At 43.5% G+C, this 23171-nt stretch overlaps 1 protein-coding gene across 1 annotated transcript in view; it reads left to right on the top strand.

Annotated features, from left to right (window-relative positions):
- TGFBR3 (transforming growth factor beta receptor 3) overlaps window positions 1-23171 on the top strand; it is a 323588-nt gene that overhangs the window by 287463 nt on the left and 12954 nt on the right. The window contains exons 15-16 of the mRNA XM_038744742.1: window positions 9853-9888; window positions 15323-15430. Coding sequence (XP_038600670.1) covers window positions 9853-9888; window positions 15323-15430 — 144 coding nt within the window. The remainder of the gene's footprint in view (window positions 1-9852; window positions 9889-15322; window positions 15431-23171) is intronic.

The following is a 23171-nucleotide window of genomic DNA, read 5'->3' as shown; positions in this document are numbered from 1 at the left end:
CAGGTGAGCTCTCAGTAGGGCTTTGAAGGGAGAAAGAGAGCTAGTTTGGCGGATGTGTGGAAAAAATATGGAACGCTTCACGAATTTGCGTGTCATCTGTCAAGATAACTGTCAGGCCTAGGAGTCAGAAGGACCTGGGTTCTAATTCCGGCTCTCCCACATAATAATAATAATGATGATAATAATTGTGGTATTTGTTAAGCACTCACTATGTGCCAGCTGGTGTAGATACAAGCAAATAAAGTTGAACATAGTCCCTGTCCCACATGGGACTCACAGTCTTAATCCCCATTTTACAGACGAGGTAACTGAGGCATAGAGAAGTGAAGTGACTTGCCCAAGGCCACACAGCAGACAAGTGGTGGAACTGGGATTAGAACCCATGACCTTCTGACTTTCAGGCCTATGTTCTAGCCACTGTGCCACGCTGCTTCTGTCAGCCGCGTGACTTTGGACAAGTCACTTAACTTCTCTGGGCTTCGGTTACCTCATTTATAAAATGGGGATTAGAATGCAGGACAGGGTCAATGTAAATGTCAGTAAACTCTGGTGAATTAATTGCTAATGCATAAAGACCACAGCCATCTTGTTCACAAGAATTATGCCTGGAATCAGGAGGAGGAGACTGGCCAGTTTTGCTGAGATATCTTTGTAAAGACTCTGATCCAAACTGTTACTTATGCAAAAGAAAAAGAAACTTTAGTAGCATATATTCTGCAACAACAAGAAGGATTAAAAAACAATCTTAAACGTAAACGTAAAGCAAACATTTTTACTGTCCGCACTCTTTTCCTTTTAAACAGTGCAATTTTATTGAAGGGTTTCGATGAAGATGAAAATACTTTAGTTGCATGCAAGGGCAATTTGGGATTTTGGAATGCTTTCCAGAGTGTCCAAGGATGGAGACCAGAAATCCTTTATCCTCGGTTCTACAGTGCATGTCTGTTACCGTTTAAAAGATTTTGAGAACTATGGAGCTTTGCTAGGGGAAATAACAACTGTTCCTTCTTAGCTCCGTGCGGAGATTCGTATTTTGAGAAATTTCTTCTTAACGTCGATTCATTAAGGATTGAAAGCATTTATTTACATCAGGCAGGGCATTGCAGAAAAAAAGTCTACACTTTTAATTCATACGTTGGTAAAATGAAACCAGATTTTTGCAGAAACTCAAGGGAAAATAATGGCATAATAAAGCATTCTGTCGGCCTGTGGATGACAAAGCCCAATTATGAGCTATTGGATGGAACAGTTCCCAGGGCTTTGCAGATTTCCAGCATAAGGCACAATAGAGCTTTGACAAGATGTCTTTGTTGTTAGCCAATTGTTCTGCAGGGACTCAAGTGGCCCTTTCTTAAAGAGACTTCTTAAAGGTTAGCCGAACATGAACCCAAGTGCAGCATTTCTTTTAGCTCTGAAGTAAAAATTATGGTATGCTGATAAGTAGGAGCATTTCTAACTCAGTTGTCACTCGTTGCCTATGGTACTTAAATGCAGAATCCCAAGTCGTTTTGTGTAACAGTTATTTATAATTAGCACTTATTTATAATATAGCACTTTTTCTTTTATATTTGTCCAGTTAAATCCAGGGAGAGCGGGGAATCTGAAGTGATTTGCCTACAAGTATCATCATCTATGGTATTTGTTACGCATTTTCTATGAGCAGCAGCGTGGCGTAGTGAATAGAGCACTGGCTTGGTTCTAATCCCAGCTCTGCCACTTCTCTGCTGTGTGACCTTGGACAAGTCGCTTAACTTCTCTGTCCCTCAGTAACCTCATCTGTAAAATAAGGATCGAGACTGGGAGGCCCACGTGGGACGGAGAATGTGTCCAATCTGATTTGCTTGTATCTACCGCAGTGCTTAGTACAGTGCCTGGCATATAATAATAATAATGATGGTATGTGTTAAGCGCTTACTATGTGCAAAACACTGTTCTAAGCACTGGGGAGGTTACAAGGTGATCAGGCTGTCCCATGTGGGGCTCACAGTCTTAATCCCCATTTTACAGATGAGGTAACTGAGGCACAGAGAAGTGAAGTGACTTCCCCAAAGTCACACAGCTGACAGTTGGCGGAGCCGGAATTTGAACCCATGACCTCTGAATCCAAAGCCCGGGCTCTTTCCACTAAGCCACACTGCTTCTAAGTAAGCACTTGGTAGGCACTTAACAAATACCATAAATAATAATAATAATAATATTTTCCAGGCACTCTACTGAGTGCTGGGGTAGATGAAAGGTAATCAGGTTGGACACAATCCTTGTCCCACATGGGGCTCACAGTCCTAATCCCTTTGAAACATTCATTCATTCAATCATATTTATTGAGCGCTTACTGTGTGCAGAGCACTGTACTAAGCACTTGGGAAGTACAAGTCAGCAACATATAGAGATGGTCCCTACCCAACAATGGGCTCACAGTCTAGTAGGGGGAGACAGACAACAAAACAAAACATATAGACAGGTGTCAAAATTGTCAGAACAAATAGAATTATAGCTAGATGCACATCATTAACAAAATAGAATAGAAAATATGTACAAGTAAAATAAATAGAGTAATAAATCTGTTCAAACATATACAAGTGCTGTGGGGAAGGGGAAGGAGGTAGGGCCCGGGCGGGGGGATGGAAGAAGTAACTGAGGCACGGAGAAATGAAGTGACTTTGATCACACAGTATTCATTCATTCATTCATTCATTCAGTTGTATTTATTGAGCGCTTGGGAAGTACAAGTCGGCAGCATATAGAGAGGGTCCCTACCCAACAATGGGCTCACAGTCTAGAAGGGGCATGCATGCTAGTATACTCCCTGCTCGGCAGGCTATGGATTCAGTGGGAGAGTGTACACAGTAAAATACTTCAAAATTGAGCCCCACGTGGGTCACAGATTGTGTCCAAATGTGATTAACTTCTATCTATCACAGTGCTTAGAAGAGTTCTTGACATATAGTAAGTGCTTAACAAACACTATCACTATTATTAGTGATAATAATAATTATCCAGGAGGCCTTCCCAGACTGAACCCCCTTCCTTCCTCTCCCTCCGCCTTACCTCCTTCCCTTCCCTACAGCACCTGTATATATGTATATATGTTTGTTCGTATTTATTACTCTATTTATTCATTCTACTTGTACATATCTATTCTGTTTATTTTATTTTGTTAATATGTTTTGTTTTGTTCACTGTCTCCCCCTTCTAGACTGTGAGCCCACTGTTGGGTAGGGACCGTCTCTGTATGTTGCCAACTTGTACTTCCCAAGTGCTTAGTACAGGGCTCTGCACACAGTAAGCGCTCAATAAATGCGATTGATTGATTGATTGATTTGCTATATTATTATTTTAAGTAAATGATTTATTTTATGATATATCAAATTAACCCCTAGTTAATCTGTACATTAAAGATGTGTATCCAGGAGAGACAAAGTGCCTTAGCTTGGATATATAGAGCACAGGCCTGGGAATCAGCGTGACTTAGTGGAAAAAGCCCGGGCTTGGGAGTCGGAGGTTGTGGGTTCTAATACCAGCTCTGCCACTTGTCTGCTGTATGACCTTGGGCAAGTCACTTCACTTCTCTGGGGCTCAGTTCCCTCATCTGTAAAATGGGGATTAAGACCGTGAGCCCCACGTGGAACCACTTCATTACCTCGTATCTACCCCAGCGCCTTAAACAGTGCTTGGCACAAAGTAAAAGCACTTAATAAATACCATAATTGTAATTATTATCATAATCTGGGTTCCGATCCTAGCTCCGCCACTTGTCTGCTGTGTGACCTTGGGCAATTCACTTCACTACTCTGTGCCTCTGTTGCCTCATCAGGAAAATGGGGATTAAGACTGTGAGCCCTATGTGGGAAGGGGACTGTGACCAACATGATTATCTTTTATCCACCCCAGAGTTTAGAACAGTGCTTGACACATAGTAATTGCTTAACAAATACCATCATCATCATCATCAATCGCATTTATTGAGCGCTTACTGTGTGCAGAGCACTGTACTAAGCGCTTGGGAAGTACAAGTTGGCAACATATAGAGACAGTCCCTACCCAACAGTGGCTCCATTACTTAACCACTGGACAGCAGAGACCTTTGCTCCTGGATTTTCATCAGGGGTGCTAATCACTCTTAGGAAGCTCCCCTCAGCCAGCCTGGCACTAAACCTCTTCTCCCCACCAGCTTTTAGGGGATTCGGGTGGTTGAGACAGGCTCAAGATGGGTTTAGCAGTGTCAGGGTTGAGAGCAAGCCCCCATTATTAGAAGGCCTCATTTGCTGTAAGGAAGAGGAGGCTGAAAATTCTGGTCAGCAGAGTTCACACAATTTTCTGAACCCCAGGCCAACCAGAACCCTCATTTGGCCCCAGAACAAATAGCTAATTTTATCCACTCATCTCCCGAAGTAAGGGCTGCCTCTAATCTCTGTTCGCGGCTCTCGTGAATCTGCTCGTTTTCTTTGGGGAAAGCTTCTGTGCTTCCCTTTTAGTGCCCTCTTAAGCAGAGAATGAATGAACTGTCAATTGAAAGGGTAGGAAAATGGTCTCATTTAACACAAGAAGAGAGCACGTCTCACGAGTGGCCCTAACACACAGCCTTCTTTTCGGCTTTTCGAAAGTCGTTGAGTTCATCCACGCTCCTGGCACTGACGTGGCTCGAATCTAAATTATGAGTCCGAGATTTACAAATCACATGAAATAATTCTGCTGTTGGCTGAAATTCCAAGTACAATAGAAGCTCCATTATCAGTCCTCTCCCAAAATGCTAATGATTACATCCATCAGGCCTGTCTAACGCATGGCTGTGGTCCACATGTGGCCACTGTGGTGATGTTTTTGGGAGGCCTATAGGATAGTTTGGTCTCAGCGGAGAGGCAGGAAGAGAAAGATGTTGCTGAGGTACCTTTGCTTTTGCAGCTTACCTCCAAGCAGAATGTTATTATTATTATTATCATTATTATTAAGTGGTATTTAAGTGCTTACCATGTGAAAGACACAGTACTAGCACTTAGAACAGTGCTTTGCACATGGTAAGTGCTTAACAAATCCCAAAATTATTATTATAAGCTTTTAACAAATACCAAAATTATTATTATTACTAAGCACTGGGGAAAATAGAAGACAATCAAGTCCCTGTCCCTCATGGGGCTCTCAGTCTTAAGTAAGAGGGGCTTCCACCCTGATCCCTGGGATTTACAGGGTGGTTTTTTGTGTCATGGTATTTGTTCAGTACTTACTATGTGCCAAGTACTGTGCTATTGTGTACTGTGTACAATGTGTACACGGTATACACAGCACTGTACTGTGCGCCAAGCTCTGGGGTAGATACAAAATCCCACATGGGGCTCACAGTCTAAATAGGAGGGAGAACCGGGAATAATAATAATAAATTTGGTATTTGTTAAGCACTTACTTTGTGCCAAGCACTGTTCTAAGCGCTGGGGAGGGTACAAGGTAATCAGGTTGTCCCATATGGGGTTTACAGTCTTAATCCCTATTTTACAGATGAGGTAACTGAGGCCCAGAGAAGTTAAGTGACTTGCCCAAAGTCACACAGCTGATAAGTGGCGGAGCCGGGTTTAGAACCCATGACCTCTGACTCCCAAGCCTGGGCTCTTTCCACTGAGCCACACTGTATTGCATCACCATTTCACAGATGAGGGAGCTGAGGCTCAGAGAAGGGAACTGATTTGCCCAAGGTCGCACAGCAGACGAACTTGTACTTCCCAAGCGCTTAGTACAGTGTCCTGCACACAGTAAGCGCTCAATAAATACAGTTGAATGAATTGAATGAATGAATGAGGGACAGAGCTGGGATTAGAACCCAGGTTCCCCGACTCATACATTCATTCAATTGTAATACTACCAATAATAATAACAATGGCATTTATTAAGCACTTACTTTATACAATGCACTGTTCTAAGCGCTGGGGAGGATACAAGATTATCAGGTTGTCCCCACATTGGGCTCACATTCTTAATCCCCATTTTACAGATGAGGTAACTGAGGCACAGAGAAGTCAAGTCACTTGCCCAAAGTCACGCAGCTGACAAGTGGCTGAGCCGGGATTAGAACCCATGACCTCTGACTCCCAAGCCACTGAGCCACGTGTTTTTACTGAGCGCTTAGTGTGTGCAGAGCACTCTATTAAGTGTTTGAGAGAGTACAATATAACAATAAGCATATTCCCTGCTCAAAATGAGCTTACAGTTTAGAAGGGGAGATAGACACTAATAGAAATAAATTGTACTCTCCCAAGCTTTTTCCAGTAGGCCACACTGCTTCAATCTATCAATCGATCATATTTATTGAGCACTTACTGTGTGTAGAGCACTGTACTAAGAGCTTGGGAAGTACAAGTTGGAGTACAAGTACAAGTACAAGTTGAAGTACTCCATGCTTCTCATGGAGTGGTGTGGAGTCATTCTGTAGGTAGTTCCTTCCCATTGGAAATCTGGGCTTTGTCCCAGAGCAGATGTGTGGTGATGTTGTATTGTGCTCTCTTAAGTGCTTAGTACAGTACTTAGCCCACAGTAATTGCTCAATATGATTGAGCGAATCAATGAGAGCCCACTCTAGCATCTCCTTTTCAAACTTCTGCTGTTGTCTCTATCTGAGGGAAGATCATCTTGTGCTATGTATACTTGCATCTATTTATTTCTGTCACTCTCTCTTGCTCCTTTTCCTGCTTCCCGGGATTGGGGGTCAGAGTCATGGGTTCTAATCCCAGCTCCACCACTTATCAGCTGTGTGACAACTTCTCTGTGCCTCAGTTACCTCATCTGGAAAATGGGGATTAAGACTGTGAGCCCCCCGGGGGACAACCTGATCACTTTGTAACCTCCCCAGTGCTTAGAACAGTGCTTTGCACATAGTAAGCGCTTAATAAATGCCATTATTATTATTATTATTATTGTTATTATTATTATTTCTGCTGTTTACTGCGGCCACTCCAATGAGGAATATTTTCTGTTTGCCTCCTCCATTAGGACGTAAGCACCTTTTAGGCAGAGAAAGCATTGGTTTGCTATTCTTTAGTTGCCAAATAGTTAATGCAGTGTACTGAATTAACTGGTCCCTCTCAGGGTCACACCTGGAGAGTTTCCAGTCCTCTAATAATAAATAATAATACTGATGGTATTTGTTAAGTTCTTACTATGTGCAAAGCACTGTTCTAAGCACTGGGGAGGTTACAAGGTGATCAGGTTGTCCCACGTGGGGCTCACAGTCTTAATCCCCATTTTACAGATGAGGTAACTGGGGCACAGAGAAGTGAAGTGACTTGCCCAAAGTCACACAGCTGACAGTTGGCGGAGCCGGAATTAGAACCCATGACCTCTGACTCCAAAGCCCGGGCAGTCTCGACTATGGGAGGGGGAGTCAAGCAGAGGCCTACCCATTCCATTCCTAGTTCGGCCAGTGGCTAGCGAGTGGAAGGCCATCTGCTACGATTCAAAACTTCCCTGTGCTGGGCAGCCGCGGCATGGGAGAGAGTCAATCAATCAATCGTATTTATTGAGCGCTTACTGTGTGCAGAGCACTGTCCTAAGCGCTTGGGAAGTACAAGTTGGAAACATATAGAGACAGTCCCTACCCAACAGTGGGCTCACAGTCTAGAAGGGGGAGACAGAGAACAAAACCAAACATATTAACAAGTCGAGGGCGGAGACTCAAGTTGACTGTGTAGAGAGAGACAACGGTAAACCACTTTTGGATTTTCACCAAGAAAACTCTATGGATCCACTACCAGAGCGATTGCAGATGGAGGTGGAGCATTCTGGGAGAGATATGAAGGGAAGCAGCGTGGCTCAGTGGAAAGAGCACGGGCTTTGGAGTCAGAGATCATGGGTTCGAATCCCGGCTCTGCCAATTGCCAGCCGTGTAACTTTGGGCGAGTCATGTAACTGCACTGTGCTTCAGTTACCTCATCTGAAAAATGGGGATTAAGACTGTGAGCCCTCCGAGGGACAACCCGATCACCTTGGAACCTCCCCAGCGCTTAGAACAGTGCTTTGCACATAGTAAGCGCTTAATAAATGCCATTATTATTATTATATGTCCATGGAGTCACTATGGGTCGGAAGCGACTCGATGGCATAAAACAAGACTGCAGTAAATGGGTGCTCATAAATGGTATCACTGCTGTAGTACATAACCACTGTCCCCATCCTACGGAAGTTCCTCCTCTAAACTGTAAGCACATAGTAAGCGCTTAATAAATGCCATTATTATTATTATTATTATTATTATTATTATATGTCCATGGAGTCGCTATGGGTCGGAAGCGACTCAGTGGCGTAAGACAAGACTGCAGTAAATGGGTGCTCATAAATGGTATCACTGCTGTAGTACATAACCAGTGTCCCCATCACACAGAAGTTCCTCCTCTAGACTGTAAGCACATAGTAAGCGCTTAATAAATGCCATTATTATTATTGTTATTATTATATGTCCATGGAGTCGCTATGGGTCGGAAGCGACTCGATGGCATAAGACAAGACTGCAGTAAATGGGTGCTCATAAATGGTATCACTGCTATAGTACGTAACCACTGTCCCCATCCCATGGAAGTTCCTCCTCTAGACTGTAAGCACATAGTAAGCGCTTAATAAATGCCATTATTATTATTGTTATTATTATTATGATGTCCATGGAGTCACTATGGGTCGGAAGCGACTTGATGGCATGACAAGACTGCAGTAAATGGGTGCTCATAAATGGTATCACTGCTGTAGTACATAACCACTGTCCCCATCACACGGAAGTTCCTCCTCTAGACTGTAAGCACATAGTAAGCGCTTAATAAATGCCATTATTATTATTATTATTATCATTATATGTCCATGGAGTCGCTATGGGTCGGAAGCGACTCGATGGCATAAGACAAGACTGCAGTAAATGGGTGCTCACAAATGGTATCACTGCTATAGTACGTAACCACTGTCCCCATCCCACGGAAGTTCCTCCTCTAGACTGTAAGCTCGCTGTGGGCAGGGAATATGTTTATTGTTATAATGTATTCTCCCAAGCGCTTAATACAGTAATTTGCCCACAGTTAAGCGCTCAATAAATGCAATCGAATGAATAAATAATAATGATGGCATTTGTTAAGCGCTTACTATATGCGAAGCACTGTTCTAAGCGCTGGGGAGGATACAAGGTGATCAGGTTGTCCCACGTGGGGGCTCACAGTCTTCATCCCCGTTTTACAGACGAGGTCACTGAGGCACAGAGAAGTGAAGTGACTTGCCCAAAGTCACACAGCTGACAATTTGAACCCATGACCTCAGACTCCCAAGCCCGTGCTCTTTCCATTGAGCCACGCTGCTTCTCTACCAATTAATGTCATAGTGTGTCCGTAAGCGAAGGGAGATTGTTCATCTCACCAATTTCATTTGCTTCTATGCTGTGTGATATGTCGTTACAATGTATTTTGCCAAGAATTTCTGATTCATTTGCGGCTTTCATAAAGGGTGGCCCTCGTGCAGATATATGATTGGCATACGCGGTCACTTCCAAAGGGCTGAATTTAAAGTCTAGAAACAGTTTGGCCTAGTGGATCAAGCACGGGCTTGGGAGTCAGAAGGACCTGAGTTCTAATTCTGACTCTGCCATTTGTCTGCTGTGCGACCTTGGGCTAGTCACTTAATTTCCCTGTGTTTCAGGGACCTTGTCTGTAAAATGGGGATCATTTGGGATTTGGACTATGTCTATCCTGATTAGCTTCTGTCTTCCCCAGCATTTAGTACAGTGCATGTCACATAGTAAGCGTTTAAATACCAGTAAAAAAAAAAAATACCTAACTTGTGTGATGCCAAGTTTCTCTCTGGAGCACATTCTAATTGATGTTTTTATTTCTGAAACAGGTCCAGTTGGTCCCATACCAAACAAAATTCCTCAACGTAAGTACACCTGAAATGATATCACCCTAATGACAGTCTCTTTACTCTTATTGGGGAAGCAGTGTGGCTCAATCAATCAATCAATCATATTTATTGAGCACTTACTGTGTGCAGAGCACTGTACTAAGCGCTTGGGAGGTACAGGTTGGCAACATATAGAGACAGTCCCTACCCAACAGTGGGCTCACAGTCTAGAAATGGAAAGAGCATGGGCTTTGGAGTCAGAGGTCGTCGGTTCAAATTCCGGCTCCGCCCACTGTCGGCTGTGTCATAGTAATCATGTCATTTGTTAAGCGCTTATTATGTGCAGAGCACTGTTCTAAGCACTGGGGGGGATACAAGGTGATCAAGTTGCCCCACGTGGGGCTCACAATCAATCCCCATTTTACAGATGAGGTAACTGAGGCTCCGAGAAGTTAAGTGACTTGCCCAAGATCACACAGCCGTCATGTGGTGGAGTCGGGATTCGAACCCATGACCTCTGACTCCAAAGCCCGTGCTCTTTTCACTGAGCCACGCTGCCATGCTGGGCAAGTCACTTCACTTCTCTGTGCCTCAGTGACCTCATCTGGAAAATGGGGATGAAGACTGTGAGCCCCCCGTGGGACAACCTGATTACCTTGTATCCTCCCCAGCACCTAGAACAGTGCTTTGCACATAGTAAGTGCGTAATAAAAATGTCATTATTATTATAAGAATGCGTGAGTTAATTGCAGATTTCTCAAAGCTTTCCTAGAGGGGTTTCTTATCTCTGCCTCCTTCTCTCCTCTTTGCTGTCCTCCACATTACTAGTATATATTAGTATATCCTGTATATATGTATATATGTTTGTGCATATTTATTACTCTATTTATTTATTTATTTTACTTGTACATATCTATTCTATTTATTTTATTTGGTTAGTATGTTTGGTTTTGTTCTCTGTCTTCCCCTTTTAGACTGTGAGCCCACTGTTGGGTAGGGACTGTCTCTATATGTTGCCAATTTGTACTTCCCAAGCGCTTAGTACAGTGCTCTGCACATAGTAAGTGCTCAATAAATACGATTGATGATGATGATGATATGCCATAAAATGGAGCAAAATTATTCGCTTAAAGAGATCCATGAACTCTGCTGAAAATACCAGAGCCTGCTTAATGTATGGTACTCCAAAAACACGGAGTTAAGGCTATAGAAAGAGGCTACATTGACTCCATAGTATTTTCCCCTATAGTTAAAGGGAGGCTCTGGAACTTTTATACCAGGAATGAGATATGTGGAGAAAGGCTGAAATGGGCCCATTCTGCCAGACGGCCATCGACGTTGCTTCCGATTGGGTGAGAGAGAAAATCGCAAGGCCGAGCCGTGTGATTTAAGACCGGTGTACCATTTCCAGGAAATGGGGGTCTTTGCAAATTGCCCTTTCCACCACTGGCCTCTCCCTTGTAAACGGATTTTAACTTTTTAAGAAGGAGGTGGTTTTCATAGCCGAAAGGAAACTTTCTATTTTTGAGGTCTGGAATGAATTTCAGATGTAAAAAACATTGCCAAATGTAAAAAAACAATTGATTCTATTTGTGCGTTTTGCTGACTTGGAGACTGAGATCACTCCCTCTTGAACCCCGCTTCCGTCCTCCGTCTAGAAAGAGGACTCAGGTTGGAAAACACTTCAGATGGGTGCGGCAGCCGGGAGCAGAAGGCAGACTTCCACTGAGAATTGTATGGGAACGTTCATTAAGAGAAGCAGCGTGGCTCAGTGGAAAGAGCCTAGGCTTTGGAGTCAGAGGTCATGGGTTCAAATCCTGGCTCCGCCAATTGTCAGCTGTGTGACTTGGGGCAAGACACTTCACTTCTCTGTGCCTCAGTTCCCTCATCTGTATAATGGAGATTAAGACTGTGAGCCCCCTGTGGGACAACCTGATCACCTTGTAGCCTCCCCAGCGCTTAGAACAGTGCTTTGCACATAGTAAATGCTTAGTAAATGCCATCATTATTATTATTATTTAATGAGATGAAAACAAGAATAATCCTCAGGCATACATTATTGTTCCTCCTCCAGATTTTCTCCCCAATCCCCCACCTTTTCTTAAAACTATTAAAAAGTATTGGAAAAAAAATAAGTTGCATCAAAACTTATGTTTTCTGTATAGTGCCAAGTACATTGCAGAAGCTCCATAAATACTAATGTAGTTACTGCTGGTATTTATTAATCATTTACTACACACTCAGCATTGTGATAGATGGAAAATAACAGATCAGGCATATTTCCAGTTCTAGCTGGGACTTCCTATCTGTGTTGCCAACTTGTACTTCCCAAGTGCTTAGTACAGTGCTCTGCACACAGTATGCGCTCAATAAATATGATTGATTGATAGAGTGGCTCAGTGGAAAGAGCCCGGGCTTGGGAGTCAGAGGTCGTGGGTTCTAATCCCAGCTCTGCCACTTGTTAGCTGTGTGACTTTGGGCAAGTCACTTGACTTCTCTGTGCCTCAGTTACCTCATCTGTAAAATGGGAATTAATACTGTAAGCCTTAATACTGTGATCCCCACGTGGGACAACCTGATCACCTTATTTCCCCCCCGGTGCTTAGAACAGTGCTTTGCACATAGTAAGCACTTAACAAATGCCATCATTATTATTATTATTGTCTGCTGTGTGAACTTGGGCAGGTCACTTAACTTCTCTGTGCCTCAGTTCCCTCATCTGTAAAATGGGGATTAATAAAGATTAATTAATAATGGGGATTAATAATAATTAATAATGGGGATTAAGATGGTGAGCCCCACGTGGGGCAAACTGATTACCTTGTATCTACCCCAGAGCTTAGAATAGTGCTTGGCACATAGTAAGTGCTTAACAAATACCATCATTATTATTATTGTAGTTTATCAAACTCTGATGATGGTAGAGTTCATTTTACCCTCCAGCATGTCTCAGTCTCTGTGATTCCTGGGCACCTAGCACTTTCATGCCTTTTGCTTATCAAAGACTGAACAAAATTAAATCGATCAATGATATTTAGTGAACACTTACTGCGTGCAGAGCACTGTACTAAGCCCTTGGGAGAGTACAGCACAACAGAGTGGGTAAACATGTTCCCTGCGCACACAAGAAGTTTGCAATCTAGGGGAGGAGCTTAAAGTTTTGAGTTTGTAATGTCTGGAGTTTGGATGCTTCTGACAAGGCACTCAGGATTAGAGTAACATTTAAGTCCAAACAACCTATAAAATGATGACCATTGAAAGGTCGTGGGGTTCGAATTCTTTTTGTATTTTTTAAGACAAAACCCTGCGCAAAATGATATGCCACATCTGGGTGGTTATTCTTAGTAGTGCATGAAGGATAAATTCAGCTACAGTTTTAAGTTACAACAAAGTATTCGACTCTTAACAACACCTATGAAATGAAAGAAGCAGCGTGGCTCAGTGGAAAGAGCACGGCCTTTGGAGCCAGAGGTCATGGGTTCAAATCCCCACTCCACCAATTGTCAGCTGTGTGACTTTGGGCAAGTCACTTAACTTCTCTGGACCTAAATTCCCTCATCTATAAAATGGGGATTAAGACTGTGAGCCCCCCGTGGGACAACCTGATCACCTTGTAACCTCCCCAGCGCTTAGAACAGTGCTTTGCACATAGTAAGTGCTTAATAAATGCCATAATTATTATTATTATTATTATTAAAGGATATTAAGAAAACCTAGTAGATAGAGTGCAGGCCCGAGAGTCAGAACGATCTGGGATCTAATCCCAGCTCCACCAGTTGTCTGCAAGTGACCTTGGACAAGTCACTTCATTTCTCTAGACCTCAGTTCCCTCATCATAAAGTGGACATGAAGACTATGAGCCCTCTATGTGTAATTATTTATGTTAATGTTTGTCTCCCCCTCTAGACTGTAAACTCATTGTGGGCAGGGAATGTGTCTGTTATATTGTTATATTGTACTCTTGCAAGTACTTAGTACAGTGCTGTGCACACCGCAAGTGCTCAAAAAATGTGAGCGACTGATGTGGGACAATGGACTGCATCCAACCTTGATTAGCTTGTTTCTACCCCAGAGCTTAGAACAGTGACACATAATAAGTGCTTAAAAATACCATTAAAGAAAAAAGATTAGTGAAGCCTGCTGTGGCTATGAGAAGCAGCATGGTATAATGGGCCTGGGACTCAGAAGGTCATGGGTTCCAATCCTAGCTCTGCCACTTGTCTTCTGTGTGGCCTTGGACAAGTCACTTACTTCCCTGTGCCTTAGTTACCTCATCTATAAAATGGGGATTGAGCCTGTGAGCCCCATGTGGGACAGGGATTGTGTCCAAGGCTATTTTAGAGAAGCAGCAGTGGCTCAGTGAAAAGAGCCCGGGCTTTGGAGTCAGAGGTCATGGGTTCGAATCCCGGCTCCGCCAATTGTCAGCTGTGTGACTTTAGGCAAGTCACTTCACTTCTCTGGGCCTCAGTTACCTCATCTGTAAAATGGGGATTAAGACTGTGAGCCCCACGTGGGACAACCTGATCACCTTGTAACCTCCCCAGCGCTTAGAACAGTGCTTTGCACATAGTAAGCGCTTAATAAATGCCATCATTATTATTATTATTATTATTTGGAGTCAGAGGTCATGGGTCCAAATCCCAGCTCCACCAACTGTCAGCTGTGTGACTTTGGGCAAGTCACCTCACTTCTCTGGGCCTCAGTTACCTCATCTGGAAAATGGGGATTAAGACTGTGAGCCCCACGTGGGACAACCTGATCACCTTGTAACCTCCCCAGTGCTTTGCACATAGTAAGCGCTTAACAAATACCATCATTATTATTATTATTATGTGCATGTATCCACCCCAGAGTTTAGTACAGTGCCTGGCAAATAGTAAGCATGTAACAAATACCACAATTATTTTGAGATTACATTCATTCATTCATTCAGTCGTATTTATTGAGCGCTTACTGTGTGCAGAGCACTGTACTAAGTGTTTGGGAAGTACAAGTTGGCAACATATAGAGAGACGGTCCCTACCCAACAGCGGGCTCACAGTCTAGAAGGGGGAGACAGACAACAAAACAAAACATATTAACAAAATAAAATAAACAGAATAAATATGTACAAATAAAATAGAGTAATAAATCCGTACAAACATATATACATATATGCAGGTGCTGTGGGGAGGGGAAGGAGGTAAGCCGGGGTAATGGGGAAGGGGAGGAGGGGGAGCTCAATGCTTAGTTCAGGGCTTTGCACTCAGCGGGTGCTCAATAGTTTAAGCAGGCATTTGTGGGGTACCTACTGTGTGCAGGGCACTGTACGGTGCAAGCTTAGTACAGTGCTCTGCACACAGTGAGCGCTCAAGAAATACGATTGAATGAACGAATGAATGGACCACTCTCTTGGGGAGGTACAACAGGAGGACCAACCATGTCCTGCCCCAAAAAGGACCCATTACATGTGTGCTTTCTCTCTTTCTAGCAATTTTCCATGGTCTGGACACACTGACCGTAGTGGGCATCGCGTTTGCAGCATTTGTGATCGGCGCTCTCCTGACTGGAGCCCTCTGGTATATCTACTCTCATACAGGTTAGTGTGATTTTTTACGTGTCCTACGGATACTCGCCTGTGTCCTCTCTTTCGCACTGACCAATATTGTATTTTCTGCTTATGCATTACATTCTTACGAATTCCCACAGTTTTCATCACATTCTCCAGAAAGATTGTTTAACTCTGGCCAAGTTCACCTGACTTCAACTTCAGAGGACTAATTCTCTGAAGAAGACTCTAATGCTAGGAAAGATCCAGCGTAAACGTGGAAGAGGCAGACCAGCAGCTAGATGAATAGAAATTGTAACAATGATGATGGAAGAACTGTTAACAAGGTTACGGATTGGCAGAAGATAGGATGTTCTGGAGAAAATATATCCATAGAGTTGCCATGTCAACAGCATTCGATAATAATAGTAATAATAATTACACCCAAAGCATTCTTAGAAATATTAATACGATCCTTCCATGCTTTATCCAGTGGAGATAATGCTAGAGAAGCAGCGAGGCCTAATGGATAGAGCTTGGGCCCGGGAGTCAGAAGTATCTGGTTCTAATCCCAGCTCTGAAATTTTGCTGTGTGATCTTCACCAAGTCACTGCACTTCTCTGTGCTTCAGTTACCTCTTCTGTAAAACAGGGATTAAGACTGTGAGCCTTATAATAATGTTGGTATTTCTTAACCGCTTACTATGTGCAAAGCACTGTTCTTATATGAGACAGAGACTGTGTCCAACCCAATTCACTCAGATCTTAGTACAGTGCCCGGCATATAGTAAGTGCTTCACCAATACTACAATTATTATTATTATTATTATAAGAGTTTAAACTTTGAGGAAAGATACTTACTCCTTGGTTAGAGATTTAAATAATGAAAATAAGTATTCAAAACCGGGAACTTGAAACAACTCGCTTATTGTTACAAGAAGTTGGAAAGCACAAATAGGTTCATTCAAGGGCAAGAGGTTCATTCATTCATTCAATCATATTTATTGAGCACTTACTATGTGCAGAGCACTGTACTAAGCGCTTGGGAAGTACAACTCCCGGGTCTACCACTTTTTAGCTGTGTGACTTTAGGCAAGTCACATAACTTCTCGGTGCCTCAGTTACCTCATCTGTAAAATGGGGATTAAGACTGTGAGCCCCATGTGGGACAACCTGATCAGCTTGTACCCCCCCCCAGCACTTAGAACAGTGCTTGGCACATAGTAAGTGCTTAACAAATGCCATCATTATTATTACAAGTCGGCAACATCTAGAGACGGTCCCTACCCAACAACGGGCTCACAGTCTAGAAGGGGGAGACAGACAACAAAACAAAACATGTGGACAGGAGTCAAGTCATCAGAATAAATAGAAGTAAAGCTAGAGGTGAAACTTTGGAAGCTAAGATTTCTTTAATAAATATGCCAAAGAGCAAAGTAGAATCACTAATTAGATGTCCAAGGGTAAGGGGCCACTCCAGAAATCTCTACAAATACCAAATTGGAAAAGTAAGCTGTTAAAATAACACAGAGCAAGCAGATGGGTAATATTTCAATTGCTGTTTTCTTTGTTTCTTTGATTATCCAAGAAGTGCAGAGCCATGAGTGCTTGAATAATGATTATAATTGTAGTATCTGTTAAATCCTTACTATAGGCCAAGCAGTGCCCTAAGTGCTGGGGCAGATACAAGATAATCAGGTCCCACATGAGGTGGGAAAACAGGTATTGAATCCCCATTTTGCAGATGAAGGAACTGATATGCAGAGAAGTGAAATGACTTGTCACACAGCAGGTAATTAGTGGAGCCAGGATTAGAATAATAATAATAATAATAATAATGATAGCATTTATTAAGCACTTACTATGTGCAAAGCACTGTTCCAAGCACTGGGGAGGTTACAAGGTGATCAGGTTGTCCCACGGGGGGCTCACATTCTTAATCCCCATTTTACAGACGAGGTAACTGAGGCCCAGAGAAGTTAAGTGACTTGCCCAAAGTCACACAGCTGACAGTTGGCGGAGCCGGAATTCGAACCCTTGACCTCTGACTCCAAAGCCCAGGCTCTTGCCACTGAGCCGTGCTGCTTCTCATAATCCAGGTCCTCTGATCCCCAGGCCCATGCTCTTTCCATTTGGCCACGCTGACTGACTGACTGGCAAACAGATCTGAATTCTGGTTGTTTTTTGAATTTTCACCTTTGTTTCACCTTAGTGAATTGGGGTAAATCAGTCCAAGAGAAAGGCAAATCCTGACCCCCAAACAGAACAAGGCAAAGATATGACAGGGTGGCATTTGCCCTTTCTTCAGCAGAATAATTTCTACAACCCCTTTCCTCTTTCCACTGGGGATGCTGCTGTTAGGCTAGTAATTGGGAACATATCTACCAACCCTGGTGTATTGTTCCCTCCCAAGTGCTAAGAGAAGCAGCGTGGCTCAGTGGAAAGAGCCCGGGCTTTGGAGTCAGAGGTCATGGGTTCAAATCCCGGCTCCGCCAATTGTCAGCTGGGTGACTCTGGGCATGTCACTTTACTTCTCTGGGCCTCAGTTCCCTCATCTGGAAAATGGGGATTAAGATTGTGAGCCCCACGTGGGACAAACTGATCACTTTGTAACCTCCCAGTGCTTAGAACACTGCTTTGCACATAGTAAGAGCTTAACAAATACCAACATCATTATTATTATTATTATTATAGTACAGTCCTCTGCACACCGTAAGCACTCAGTAAATATGATTGATTGATTGATAATTCTGCACAAGCTCAAGGCTTTTAACTAAACTAAACTACCTGGAGGTATTACTACAGTTAATGTAAAACAGTGAACAGGGAGGAGATACAGATACACACACACACACACACACACACACACACACACACACACACACACAGAGCCCTCTATAATAATAATAATAATGATGGCATTTATTAAGCACTTACTATGTGCAAAGCACTGTTCTAAGCACTGGGGAGGTTACAAGATGGTCAGGTTGTCCCACGAGGGGCTCACAGTCTTAATCCCCATTTTACAGATGAGGGAACTGAAGCACAGAGAAGTTAAGTGACTTGCCCAAAGTCACACAGCTGACAATTGGCAGAGCTGGGATCTGAACCCATGACCTCTGACTCCAAATCCCGAGCTCTTTACACTGAACCATGCTGCTTCTCTAGCCACGCTCTACCTCCAAGTCCACGCACATTAAAAATTGAAGATAAACTGACAGAACACTGAACATCATCTTGGCTGTGGAAAGGGGGGCTTATTCAGTTAGTCACTGGTATTTATTGAGCACTCAACTGTGGTCAGAGCACTGTACTAAGCACTTGGGAGAGTAAAATGCTAAAGAGTTGGTAGGCCCGATTCCCATCCACAAGGAGATTTACAGTTTTGCAGGTGTTTTTGTTTTTGAAAGAGGGAAAGGGAGTCTCTAGGAATGGGATTCTGAGTACTGCAAAAAGTAGAAGTCTGAACTGTGTGTGGAGGATGGGTTTAAGTCCTTCCTTCATTCTTCAAAACTGGCTTTACGATCATTTTTTTTTTTTTAAAAAAAAAGCTACTCTAGTTATAGGTGGTGTCCTGGGGAGTTAGGGGTGGGTTGCCAATATAACCCCCCAGTATTTGGTCTGAGGACAGCAGATCTATCTAGCTTAAACCCCTGGTCCCTAAGCCAACCTTCTTCCTACTTTAGAGCCTGGTAGGGACCAGTCAGTAGTGGAGCTATCAAGATGGGCACTCCAGTTCATTCATTCAATCGTATTTATTGAGCGCTTACTACTACTACTAATAAAAATGGCATTTATTAAGCACTTACTATGTGCAAAACACTGTTCTAAGCACTGGGGGGGGTGTTACAAGGTGATCAGGTTGTCCCATGGTGGGGCTCACCGTCTTAATCCCCGTTTTACAGATGAGGTAACTGAGGCATAGAGAAATGAAGTGACTTGCCCAAAGTCACACAGCTGACAAGTGGCAGAACCGAGATTCAAACCCATAATAATAATAATGATGGCATTTATTAAGCGCTTACTATGTGCAAAGCACTGTTCTAAGCGCTCAGGAGGTTACAAGGTAATCGGGTTGTCCCACGGGGGGCTCACAGTCTTAATCCCCATTTTCCAGATGAGGTAACTGAGGCCCAGAGAAATGAAGTGACTTACCCAAAGTCACACAGCTGACAATTGGCGGAGCTGGGATTTGAACCCATGACCTCCGACTCCAAAGCCCGGGCTCTTTCCACTGAGCCATGCTGCTTACTGTGTGCAGAGCATTGTTTTGCTTGGGAAAGTACAACATAACAATATAACAAACACTTTCCCTGCCCACTGGAGAGAGCTGGAAACTCCTCTGTCCCCCACAACTGGAATTGGGCTCCGGGATGCAAGAGTTTTATGTGGGGATCCACAGGACTCAAAGGCCAGCCTGGACCTTTCACCTCACCGTTCACCCTACAAGGGAGGCTACTAGGGCACTTCCACCTCTTGAAGCTCCCCACCCATTCACCCCCATTCTCAGAATCGGTAGTTGTTTCCCATGACCTTAGATATTCCTCCGTCAAACATCCTCTGCCAAATGGGAAGGCGAAAACCAAGTTCATAATTTCTGCCAGTTGTGCTCTCAGGCTCACAGAGGACCAGGCTCTCTGGCCAGATTGCACAGCCTGAAGCCGTCTTCCCACTAAAAAACGTCTCCCCTGGTTCACTTCCCAAACTACTCAGAGAGTTGGGAAAGTTCATTCCTGTGAACCTTCACACCACTGGCCTACAACTAATGTGTCTTGCCATTTTATATCTTCAGGGTGGCTGACTGGTGTGGCCAAACACACGCTGTTTCCTGTCCAGCCGTTGCCTTTGTTGGATTCAGGGCATAGTAGCTGACAGGTTTTAGCCAAAAAGACAAATAAAATAAAACAATAAAAAGACCTCCCAACTCACTGCCATCAAGAAGACCATTCAAACTCTGATATCATTAGCAGCTTGCTCAACTAACTCCTTAAGCAACAGACCAAAAATGGTAGACACTAGAGAGGGTGAAGGGGCATCAGATAGACTAGAATGTGAGCCCACTGTTGGGTAGGGACCATATCTATATATTGCCAACTTGTACTTCCCAAGCGCTTAGTACAGTGGTCTGCACACAGTAAGCGCTCAATAAATATGATTGATTAATTGATTGATCAGATAATAATATAATAATAATGGCATTTGTTAGGTGCTTACTATGTGCAAAGCACTGTTCTAAGCGCTGGGGAGGTTACAAGGTGATCAGGTTGTCCCATGTGGGGCTCACAGCCTTAATCCCCATTTTAAAGAAGAGGTAACTGAGGCACAGAGAGGTGAAGTGACTTGCCCAAAGTCACACAGCTAAGTGGCAGAACCGAGATTTGAACCCATAATAATCATAATGATGGCATTTATTAAGTGCTTACTAGGTGCAAAGCACTGTTCTAAGCGCTCAGGAGGTTACAAGGTAATCAGGTTGTCCCATGGGGGGCTCACAGTCTTAATCCCCATTTTCCAGATGAGGTAACTGAGGCCCAGAGAAGTGAAGTGACTTGCCCAAAGTCAAACAGCTGACAATTGGCGGAGTCGGGATTTGAACCCATGATCTCTGACTCCAAAGCCCGTGCTCTTTCCACTGAGCCACGCTGCTTCATCAGATTTACAGCTAGTATGTTTCCTCTCCAGTGGCTTCTTCCCACAAACTATAAAATGGCAGCTCCTGGATGAAAGTAGTGAAAGGATGTCCTGCCAATACCTCAAACCCTGTCCTCCCATGACTTTCCCATCACTGTAGATAGCACCGCTCTCCTTCCTGTCCCACAAGCCCGCAACCTTGACATGATCCTCCACTCATCTCATTCAACCCTCATATTCAGTCTGTCACCAAATCCTGTCAGTTCTACCTTCGCAACATTGCTGAAGTCCACCGTGTTCATTAATTCATTCATTCAATCGTATTTATTGAGCGCTTACTGTGTGCAGAGCACTGAACTAAGCGCTTGGGCAGTACAAGTCGGCAACATATAGAGACGGTCCATACCCAACAGTCGGCTCACAGTCTAGAAATCCAGTGTTAATCCAAGCATTTATCCTACCTCAGCTTGACTACTGTTTCAGCCTCCTTGATGCAGCCTTTATGTTTCCTGTCTCTCCCACCTCCAGTCCAAACTGCCGTCCAGATCATTTTTCTAAAAAAAATACTTTCAGTCCGTGGTTCACAGTGCTTGGCACATAGTAAGGGCTAAACAAATACCATCATCATTATTATTATTATTGCTCAAGAACCTCCAGTGGTTGTCCATCCACTTCCACATTCATTCAATCATATTTATTGAGCACTTACTGTGTGCGGAGCACTGTACTAAGCGCTTGGGAAGTACAAGTTGGCAACATATAGAGACGGTCCCTACCCAACTATAACAGACACATTCCCTGCCCATATTTTTAGGTTTTTGAATTGGAATTCCTTTCAACTGCAAAGGAACCAGCTCTTAATTCTGTTAAATATCCAGTGCTAAAGTTCTTTTCCATAGTAATTTTTTCCACAACAGTTTAGTGGTTTCATTCGGATTGAGAAACTCTTTACCATTGACTTTAAAGCCCTCAATCACCTTGCCCACTCCTATCTTACCTCATGGATTTCCTTCTACATCCAAGTCTACTTTGCTCCTATAATGCAAACCTACTTGCCGTACCTCGATTTCAATCTCGCCACCAACCCTTTGCCCACATCCTGCCTCTGGTCAGGAAATCCCTTCCCTTTCGTATCCGACATATATCTCCCTATACCTTTGGAGGTGAAGGAGAAGGATCAGGGCTAGAGATACAAATTTGGGACTCATCCTTATGGAGAAGGTGGTTGGCGCAAGAGAGAGAAAAAGTTATGTAAGAGACAACATCCTCTTTCTCCTGCCTCATTTAAACATTTGGACCTTGATTTTTGGCTTTTGATATTTGCCCACCGTCAACCACAAATGAGGAATAGGGTCTACCAACTCTTTTATATTCTCCCTAGCGCCATGGGAGTCAGAAGGTCACAGGTTCTAATCCTGGCTCCACCATCTGTCTTCCGTGAGACCTTGGGCAGGTCACTTCACTTCTCCATGCCTCAGTTTCCTCATCTGTAAAATGGGGATTAAGACTGCGAGCCCCCTGTGGGACAGGGACTGTGTCCAACCAACCTGATTAAGTTGTATCTATCCCTATCCACCCCCATGCTTAGTACAGTGCAGGCCACACAGTAAGCACTTAACAAATACCACAATTCTTATTAAGTGCTTAGTACAGTACTTTGTTCACGGTAAGCGCCTAGTAAAAACCACTGATAATGACAGATGATCGCTGTCCTCACTTTCAAAGCCTTACTGAGGTCACATCTCCTCCAACTAAGCTCTCATTTCCCCTAGTCCCTCTCCTTTCTGCATTGCCCTTGAATTTGGATTTGTATCCTTTATTCATCCCATCCTCAGCCCCACAGAACTTATGTACCTGTCCATAATTTGTTTATTTTATTTAGATTAGTGCCTGTCTCCCCCTCTAGACTGTAACCTACTTATAGGCTGGAATGTGTCTACCAACTCTTGTTACATTGTACTCTCTCAAGCACTTAATAGTGTTCTGCACACAGTAAGCGCTCAAATACGGTTGATTAATTGAAAGTGGCTGAGCCACCCTCAGAGCATTAGCTTAGCGTTAGCTTTGAGTACCAGAAGAAAATTCCACGCAATAGTTGGAAGTTGACCCCTAAAATAACCTATGCTTTAACATTTTTACCCCAGATGTTAGTCCATCAGGGA

This window comes from Tachyglossus aculeatus, chromosome 4 (genome assembly GCF_015852505.1).
Source record: "Tachyglossus aculeatus isolate mTacAcu1 chromosome 4, mTacAcu1.pri, whole genome shotgun sequence".
Classification (NCBI taxonomy): domain Eukaryota; kingdom Metazoa; phylum Chordata; class Mammalia; order Monotremata; family Tachyglossidae; genus Tachyglossus; species Tachyglossus aculeatus.
This window is presented reverse-complemented; position numbering and strand designations above follow the sequence as displayed.